Source organism: Acyrthosiphon pisum, chromosome X, assembly GCF_005508785.2.
Source record: "Acyrthosiphon pisum isolate AL4f chromosome X, pea_aphid_22Mar2018_4r6ur, whole genome shotgun sequence".
Lineage (NCBI taxonomy): Eukaryota > Metazoa > Arthropoda > Insecta > Hemiptera > Aphididae > Acyrthosiphon > Acyrthosiphon pisum.
In genome coordinates, this window is record NC_042493.1 from 114,545,851 (window position 1) to 114,555,962 (window position 10,112).

Here is a 10,112-nt window from a genome sequence, read left to right on the forward strand (position 1 = left end):
ATCGACCTAGTAATGCGATAATAGTTTTAAAACTGATTTAGATTCGTTGTAATGTCTACTTATAGATTAGTCAGTACACTTTTCCCAATTTCAACATTCTAAAAATAATTAAATGTGAGCGAAACGCTAACACGTCACTAATGATATGAAAATATTAACGTCACCAACGACGGGTTAAGAAAAATCTATAGTACAAAATGAAAGTGAACAGATAACAGACAATATGTCGTATGTGTATATGAAAACTAATTTTGGACAAAAAATTGAAAAATAAGATGGTACATATTATTATATTAAAAGATCCTAAAATCTTACTTTTTAAAATTTCATTTTGCTTTTCAATACTTCGTATTCGACATATATGTAAAGGAGTATCAAGTAAAAGAAAAACGTTTTTACACCTAAAACAGCATTTAAGACAAGTATGTGGTCCTAATTTTCGAGATAATATTTTCCTGAAAATATCAAAACAACATACTATTTTAAGAATTAATAGATTATCACAATTATAGTAGTTATTTTGCAATTGAAGGGCGAAAATCCAAAACGTGGTATTGCCAAAAATCAAAATGTTCACAAATTAAGAAAAACTATATCATGTTTTATGACATGAATTAACACTTGTAATAATTGGTGTAATCAAATGTAAAAATTGAAAAAAAAAAACGATTGGCGGTGTCAAAATAAATCTATTTTTAGTTTAAGACTTAGTTTTAATACTTTAAAAAAGTGTTTACAGGCCAAAATGTGGTATTACAGGTTTTGGAAAGGTAATGGCAATAGCACGTTTTGAAGTTGTTCCTAATTTTGTTTATGCAAAACGCATTATTGCCGGCAATACTATGTTTTGAAGAAAAATTTAGTATTGGCAATACCACGTTATAATCTGTAACTTACAACACATTAATTATAAGTCAACAATTAAATTTAAAGGTACTCACATTATTGGCAATGCTGTTGAAGGAGAACTTGTATGCATACTTATAATTTTATCTAGATAAAAATATAAATACTCATGTTAATACTGGCATAATAAATAAAATATATCGTTGCCGTCGTGCAAAAAGTGTCTAAGTGAAATTTGAACTTTGTTGGGAAACCACAATTGAATATTCAAAATGGTCTGGAAATTAAACACTTAGTCAAAATACAGCCCATTATTTGGTATATATTTAACTTTTTCACCTGGTCGTTTTTTCTATATTTGAAGGAGGACTATGGTAACTATTTGGCCATATTATTTCACTTGGTCACTTTTTGCACGACAGCAACGATATACAAATAATAATATTTATTATATAGTGTTTACTGGCTTTTTGATTTCTACGCGAAGCAAGGAAGACATATTGACATTTTACAAAGACATATATTTTTTTTTGTCATCAATACTATTTTGACTAAAAGAATTATTTATTTTTAAATATTCACGTCTTCAAGACGTTCCGGTACCAATTTGGATCTAATTTGTAATTCACCAAGATCTGAGTGATATTCGAGATATTGGAAATTCAAAGCTTAATTTTTGTTATATTTATATTATCCCAAATATTCAAATAACAAATAACAATTTTAGTTATTTTATGTCAAAAAATATTTGTCTATAGGATTTAAAATATTTTATCGCCGCAAAATGGAAAGAATGCTCCGCTTATAAAAATAAAAACCGCAAGCAGTACAGTGAACACAACAAAATCCTGCTAGATTAGTCACCCAAGATGTTTTTTTCACACAGTTGGAAGGTACTTCAGACTCAACCCATACACAACAGAAAAAAATTATGTATCGTGGCTATCTAGCATGATGTCAGTATTAACAAATTAAATAAGAGTTAAGGTTAGGTTGTATACAACAAAATGAGAAATATTAAGAGCAAATTTATTATTATGCATGTGATTGAGACAACAAATAATGTTTTCTTAAATGCCAAATGGCTGGAGCGGATCAGACAAGCATGGCTGACATAAGGCATAAATAAAAACTTATCTGGAAAAGGAAGATATCAACAACAGTGATTGGGTAGACTGAAGCAGGATATTAAGAGTTCTTGATGAAAAAAATAGAGGACTCCCAATATAGAGATAAGTATAGAATTTTAATAGAAGCTGCTAAGAGACTAAAATGCTTGTAAAAGAATAGAAAATGTTATAATTTATAAATTACACTTACCATCAACTAATTTTGTATCTGCAAGTTCCTATGTAAAAAAAAAAAAAATTCAGTATATAATGTAGTGTTAAAAATTGTGATATAGGTTTGTATAACAAATGGAATTAATTAAAAAACTAATGTTATATATTTAAATAAAATAAAATAGATTAGGGCAGTTACCTCCAAATTTGATTCAGAATCGTTGACATTTTTTTCATAAGATGTAGAGGCTTCACACATTTCATCTTGTTGTTGTTTTTCATTTGTATTATCAATAGACATAAAAGATATGCTGGCAAAATCTTCTGGATTATCTTCTGTTTTGATTTTATTTACAAGAAAATCAAAAGTTTCTTCAGTAAAATCAGTATTCGTTTTTGCATGGAATACATTTTTCTCGGAACAATTACTTAATATCCCTTCTGAGCTGGCCTCAGTTGTATTACTAATATCTTTATTTTCCATTTTTTATTATTGGACCTTTTTTTGCCTTTAAAAATATTTAAATTACTTAAGGAAGGTAAATTATCTGTAAACAAAAAAAAAATCATTAAACTTATGTTTAAACATTATTTCGTATTTTAATTTTCTCTTCTTGGATACATATTAATGTATGTCTGTATGTCATAACATTGTAGTAGCCCTTATTAATAATTATAATGAATATAATATTTAAAGTAGCTAGTTCAGTACACACAAGAGATACTCACTATTTTAGGACAAATAACAAAAACATTTTGATCAAATTAAAAGAAATTTTATAATTTAACCCAAAATAGGTGGGTACCTCATAGTTCTGAACAAAAATGTAGGCATTGACTAAAATTTATAATTTTGTAGAAATAAATTAATATATAAATAAATTGAATACACATGCTTATAGGCAAGGCTGGGCTTGTTAACTACTTTTTTAACTCGCCACGTTTAGTTAAAATAGAAAATTTAAGTTAAGTTTAAAGTTAAAAGTTACTTTTCTTATTTTATTAATTTTAAACTAGAAAATAAAAGTAACTTAACTTATACCTTTATTTTAAGCTAACAAATAACATAATACCGAATTGAATAGAGGTATTTGAAGTTTTAAATAAATGTATGTATTAAAATTAATTGCTGGAAATACCTATAGTCTATTCTACGAGGGAATAATCAGTCCGCCGACCGATTCTCGTCAGGGCCGCGCATCCCCCACCAACTTCCCTTTGTTGACATGATCACGTGGTTCTCGACGCACCAATCGAATCATTCATGATGCGTAAAAATTGATTATTCTCTCGTGGTATAGACTATACTTATATAATTTAATACTTTAACGAATGAAGAAAACCAACAAAATAATTTATTTATTTGTTTAGCTTTTGTGCTTGTAAAGTTATTTTAATGCACACTTATCATATGTCCGGACTTACCATAAATTTAATTTGTCTTCCCCAATTTATTAACTTTTTATATTATATTATATTAAGTCCTAATATATTATATGAGTGGAGTTAAAATATTTCATTTATAGGTAGGACTTATTTTATTTGACCATAAACATTAACTTATAATGAAGTGGTCTTATAATGCTGTACAGTAGGTTACAAGTGGGTCACTGTAATTGATTGCGTTAAATTTGGATTCAATGATTTAATATCATTATACAAGAAAAACAATTCTGTGCAAAGACGGTCAGTCAGCTTTCACTATTACTTACTATACTTAATATTTGATATTATTATTGTGAAAACAGTAATTTATACATGACCTATTTATGTGGAACCTTGTTTTAAATGTTCAATCATTAGCTGTAAAAGTTGAACATTTTATACATTTTTAACTACAAAATTATTTTTTAATTTTAAGTCTGATAAATGTTATCAAAATTTAAACTTCAAATGCTTACAAAAAAAATTGTGCACAATATGTTTCAATTTTAACAATATATTATCAGGAACCGTGTATTAAATTTTGAAGCTTTTTGGCCCAACAAATAAAATTTTATTGACATTTTTAGAAAAAAAAACTAAAAAATTGAAATCTGAAAATGTTTGTAAATAGCTGAAATAAGTCAAAATTTGTTGAAAAATTTATGGTGAATAGAAAACAAAAATATAAATATTCAGTTAAATTATTATGTAGGTATCTACAATTATTCATTTTAGAATTACAACAAAATAAGAAAATCGCTACATGAGAAATCGATATCCGAGAAATTGAATGAATTTATTTATTCGATTATTATTACATACCTAATAATATAAAAATATATATATTTTTACAAAATACTCATAAAAATGTAATTTGACTTGATCATAATCTTACAATTAAATTGTATAAGATATCAATTTATTTACTTTAATTTTTAATCTAATGAAGCTTAACGTGTTTGCTGTTAGTACAATTTGCTATGTAACGCACTTGTAAGACAAAGACAACCAACATCAGTGTAACGTTCTCTTAACAATATGATACAATTTATGTGTGTGGAAACTTACTTGCAAAGTGGCACAACGTTTTCTTGAATTTCGACTCTCCGTGTAAAAAAAAACACTATACTTTGTCCAACAAGTCAGATTGCAATGGCGACACACAGCTCACCTACTGTATACAAATAGTATTTACTGCTGTAGAGTCTAATTGTTTACAGTTTTTATTACAACATCAATGTACATATTATACAGCTATAATGCGTGTAATCATAAAGATCCCCATGAAAGAAATACATTTGTATACGCAGAAAGGACTGAGAAACCATTCACTAAAGTTACAATGGACGACGACAGCGAAAACTGTTTGTGAAAAGTACCTATAACAGTGAAAAGTATAACCAAGAACTGTAACTTGAGTTAGAACTTGAAGATTATCTCTTATCAATTATTCTTATCGTGATAATAACAAACCGAGTAAATACAATGATAAATTTGGTTTATCAGATAATAACACAATACACGTAACTCACATGGCGTTTTTTGGCATCAGCTGATATCACTTGTTGAGAATCTAATTTATTATCAGTGTTCTGCTTCTCAATGACTTCCCGAAATGAATCGCACAGGTCCCGCTGAGTACCGCTGAGTATTCGTGTTTTTTTACGTTTATCGGAGAATATAATAAAATATTTTTGAACCAAATGCCTGTTTAGATTCTATAGCTTCTACCATTACGCATTTATACGGCGTGTGCATATTACTTGTATATTTCATAAACATTCAAGTATTCAACATTCTTAAGAAACTAATTTGAGTGAGATACTGATACATAATCGGTGTAAAACGATACTTCAAGGTATATCGAATAGTATACGGCTTACTGTTAACACTTAACATAGATATATAAATATAAAATATACAAAATGGAGGCAAATTACGAATCTAGGTTAAAATTTTCAAACCAATATATCTAAGGACGAAATATCCAACGGTCAAAATATTCACTGACAAAATATGCTAAATTATCCGTTTTTTTTCGAAAGTAAGTACAATCAATTAATTTCTAATAAAATTAGGTCAAATTACAAATTATTTAATTATAAAAATATACTTTATGTTTAGGTAATAGTGTTTTTTCATGCGGGCGGTCGTACGAGTTCGGTCTAGCCAAATAGGTCTGTTTGGTCTATTCTTCGCTGTTAAAAGTGACTAACGAGCAAGATGACCTATTATAATTGTCACTAATTATCATAAAGAAGTTAACACCGAGCACTTTTCTCAAAATTCCATGTACTAAATAGTATGGAGGCAGTGAACGATAGAAGTGCATTGATAGTTCATATCAATTATTATAGGTAAACAATAAAAGGTTTGGTTTGTATAGCTGTATATGTATTATTGCTAGATTGTATATGACGTTGAATCAAATTAATTTTAAGAATGTACCTACAAATTTGATTATACAAAATAGGAATTTATGCTTGGATAATAAATAATACTATTTTTATTAATATTATATTTTAGGCTATAAATTCAACTATAAGTACAACTACAATATCACAGGAAGATCGTCCACAACACACATCGAGTTCATTGCAGTATAAAGTAGATATTATTAAAGATGGTCACTACTTACTTTCAATAATTATTGAAACCATTCTCAACGCACTTCATCGAATATAACACATCAAAAAATAAATAGTTCCTCCTTGATAATGCTATTAAAGCAATGCAATTTACAAGTTTTCAGAAATCTGTAAACGAATTTCAAATAATTGGCCAACATTTTGCAGTTTAACTTCGTAAACTCTCTATACAATTATCACTTGAGCTACAAACAAGCATTCAAAATATAATAACAAGCGCATGTCTTCAGGCTATGAATAGTATTCATTTTTCTAAAGCTCTTTCAAGTCAAAATTCTCATTATTTTAAAAACAATTTTTTTTTGTTTTAGGCAATTTTGACAAAGCTGTGAAGAAAGTATGTAACATTGCAAAGTATAGAGCTCATCGTTCATCACCAACATAAGAAAAAAAATCTTAAAAACAGCGAAAAATGTCATATTCTATTTTAGAAAATACTGCCTGGACCCTTTAGTAACTGTTAATATAACATATGTTATTTAAACAAAAAACCACAATATATAAAACTTTGTACCTACTTACATTGTTAAAGAAAATTGTCACTGGTATGATACGAATAATCTTTATTTAAATTTCAATATAAATTTCTTTTTCACATAATTTTATTTCAATTTTAATTTGTTGCAGGTATTCCAGGATCTTTGAGGCAAAGAACTGTTTGGGTCCGTTTATAAAATTGTCTATACTGGCTCCTTTTCTGCAATTAACAAAAAAATATAAGTGATAACATTGATATAATCATAACATTATTTTAGTTATAATACATAATAATACATATTATTCTTTGTTATACAGAGGTGTAGTATCAGCCTGTGATCTATAGGGCCTAGAAGGCAAATTTTTCAAGGCTCTTTCAAAAATACTTTTTTACCAGTTTTGTTTTGCCGCCTTTCGATTAGTAAGAAAAGCTATTTAATTAAATTCAAATAATAATTACAAACTTTGAATCTCAATGGAATATGCTGCCACGGGATTTTATTTAATGAAAAAAAAAAATAGTAAAATAATTATAATAGTGTAATAAATTATAGTACTTAATATATAAAATTTTATTATTGGCTTTAATTACAAATATTTCTATTGTATCATAACTGTTTGTAAATTGTTATAAATAGCTTTAAATTATATTTTGTTAGAAAACCAAAAAATAAAATATAATACTGTACCTAACACTAAGTATAGATGATCATTGTCATGAAAACATTTAAATAACAAATAAGCAATAATTAATAATTTAAGGTATAATTTTTATTTTACATTATATACAATATATAAACATACAAAATGTATGTATAAAAATTAAATAAACAAAAGTAAATTTTAATTTGTTAAGTTTCGTATTTGAATTTTTTATATTAGTTAATAGGTAGTAATATAATATATATAATTATATATATAATTTTACTACCCATAGGATATATATCCTTTAAAAAAAATTAAATATATTGTAAATACAATTTTTTCGGTTATTTTAATATATTTTTCTACAGCCATTATCATTAATGGGCACATATGTTTTATGTTTATGGTTAGGTAATTGTACCTAGTCTTATTTTTATAATCTCTAATTTTGAAAAAAATCTCTTGCATTACACTTGCATGATTTTGACCTCCCCAATGCACCACATTCAGTTTCCTATCAAACAATATACTGAAGTTGAAAATCGAAGCATTATTTCGACTACTTATTGTGTACACAGATACAAAAATAAAAATAAATAAAATATAAAAAATAAAATAAATAAACATACATCATTGTAAAACCAATACATTCATCGCTCAGACATACTTCTTTTTAATAGTGAAATTTACTTACTTATAAATTTATAATGTTAAAAAAGTAAAGTATTATTTTTTTTATTTTTTAGAAATTAATGGAGTTGAACGAATAAATGTTATATTCTCAGTACACCCTCACTCTGTTAGACGACTCCTTGAAGACTAGCAATCTAAGTAAGTATGTTGAAAGTGATTTTATTTGCTTGTAGAATAAATTTTAGTAACATTATAATGTTATTTTTGTTTTTAGAATGATGATTTATGCTTTATTGGATTAGTAACTGAGGGTGAATCAATATTATTAGGAATGAAATAATGTTTTAGTAGCAGCTAGTCCATATTTCCGAGCTGTGTTTAACAGTTTTGAGAAAAGCAACAATCCAAATCTTGTTAATATGAGTTAGATTCCACCGTTTTACTAATATTTTTAGATTAGATATTTTTACTGGCAAAATGATAGTCACCTATAAAAATGTACTGATATAAATAATTATTTGAATTGTTATAGACTTCTATCAAAATTATTTAAATTATTTATTATTATCTCCTCAAGGTTTTGCAGTCAGCTGCAAATCACTTATTGTTGGACTATACAAGTGGTATATGTGCAGAGATTTTACTAACACAAATGGATACTTCAAATTATCTTTCTGTAAAAACCTTTTTCCAACTTACATAATTGTATGTTTTCTCAAGCTGTGAAGCATTCATCAATAAATAGTTTTGTATGATTTATAATAATATTATAGAACATAATTTTTTATATCTTGATATATAATATAAATGATGATTGATATTTTCAAAGAAATGGTTAAAAGTGATGAGTTTTTATCCTTACCTTGTGAAAAATCTGTTGAGATTTTTTCCTATAACGACCTTGAGGTTCTATTTGAAGAAAGAGTAAGCTAACAAAAAACTATTATAGCTGTTTAGGTGTTTGTATTTTAATGTTGTATGGATAATCAACTCACCTAGCATGTACATTAATTAATATAATATAATTTTATATATACAGTTGGACCTTTAAATGTAAAACTATAAATTAACATAAATAAACGGATGGGTGTAATGGGGACTATTATAGATATTACACAGTTATAGCTAGGCTATACAGATATATCCAAAACAGTAAATGTTAATCTTTAAATTATAAGCATTAAATATTTTATTACTAACAAAGTCACCATGGTTTACCTATAAAATATTTACATTTCATAAAATGAATTACAATAAGCAATGGTTAGACAAGTAGGGTTTCTTTAATTAGGTATATTTTGTTTTGTTTTTTTTTTTTTAATTATATGTATTTATTGTTGTAGGCCATTGAATGTGTTATTAAATCGGTAAACCATGTTTTAATTGGAGAAAAATGTATTGGCAGTATTAATGGAACATGTGCGTCTGCCATTATTAACATCAACACCCGATGTATATTAAATAACGTGGTTGAAGAAACACTTCTGAAAAATAATTCTAAATGTAAATGTTATTTTTTCAAATATTCCTCACTATGAATTAATATATTTTATTTATTATTATTATAATTTTTTTTGTTACTGATTTTTTATTAGAAGCTTTACAATTTCTTTTACAGAAGTCAGTTAAGAATTTCGCCATTCCAAATACGATTCAGTGTAGAGGTTTTTGATGTCACTGTTCAAAAATTGGTAACTAGTATGACTAGAGAAGTGATATGCGTGTGGGAATACTGAATAATTGTTTAAATGAGGTAAATAAATATTTTATTTTTTTATTTAAATTTGTAAAACATTTAATTTCATAGGTGGGAGGTTTTTCAAAACATTTGATGTCTGTCGAACGTTATGATCCCACACATGAACTGCATAGTTGAAGAACTATCTGTATGTCATGAAGGTGTTTATATAGAATTTTGAAAGGTGTTTTGTATGCTACTAGTGTTAGTGATGAATCAACCTTTCTTAAGAGGACGCCACACACGCATTTGTTGTCTCCGTCTTACAAACGCGCAACATAGCAAATTTATGCTCAGTAGTTCACATTTTATGCCGTTAGCTGAACAATTAGAGTGAATCGACCTATTATGGAACTTGGTGGTAAGAACATTATCTGTGTTTTTTTGGAAGTTTTTTTACAATTATTCAGTTATTAA

General features: G+C 26.8%; 2 protein-coding genes and 1 long non-coding RNA gene across 3 annotated transcripts in view; 2 read left to right on the forward strand and 1 right to left on the reverse strand.

The window, feature by feature from the left end:
- The window catches only part of LOC107883604, a 5,914-nt gene extending 3,243 nt beyond the window's left edge, over positions 1 to 2,671 (reverse strand). The window contains exons 1-4 of the mRNA XM_016803882.2: positions 2,329 to 2,671; positions 2,167 to 2,194; positions 942 to 993; positions 316 to 455 (exon numbers count right to left, since the gene is read on the reverse strand). Coding sequence (XP_016659371.1) covers positions 316 to 455; positions 942 to 993; positions 2,167 to 2,194; positions 2,329 to 2,613 — 505 coding nt within the window. The 5' untranslated portion in view covers positions 2,614 to 2,671. The remainder of the gene's footprint in view (positions 1 to 315; positions 456 to 941; positions 994 to 2,166; positions 2,195 to 2,328) is intronic.
- A 2,523-nt stretch (positions 2,672 to 5,194) lies between these two features.
- On the forward strand, positions 5,195 to 6,919 carry LOC107883606. Its single transcript, XR_001679412.2, has 5 exons — positions 5,195 to 5,598; positions 5,679 to 5,911; positions 6,081 to 6,442; positions 6,514 to 6,747; positions 6,830 to 6,919. It is a non-coding gene; the product is annotated as an uncharacterized LOC107883606 (long non-coding RNA).
- Positions 6,920 to 6,943: 24 nt separating this feature from the next.
- The window catches only part of LOC100574883 (TATA-box-binding protein-like), a 22,836-nt gene continuing 19,667 nt past the window's right edge, over positions 6,944 to 10,112 (forward strand). Inside the window, exons 1-4 of the mRNA XM_016803896.2 lie at positions 6,944 to 7,100; positions 8,071 to 8,155; positions 9,301 to 9,460; positions 9,576 to 9,710. Of these exons, the coding sequence (XP_016659385.1) occupies positions 9,675 to 9,710 (36 nt within the window). The 5' untranslated portion in view covers positions 6,944 to 7,100; positions 8,071 to 8,155; positions 9,301 to 9,460; positions 9,576 to 9,674. The remainder of the gene's footprint in view (positions 7,101 to 8,070; positions 8,156 to 9,300; positions 9,461 to 9,575; positions 9,711 to 10,112) is intronic.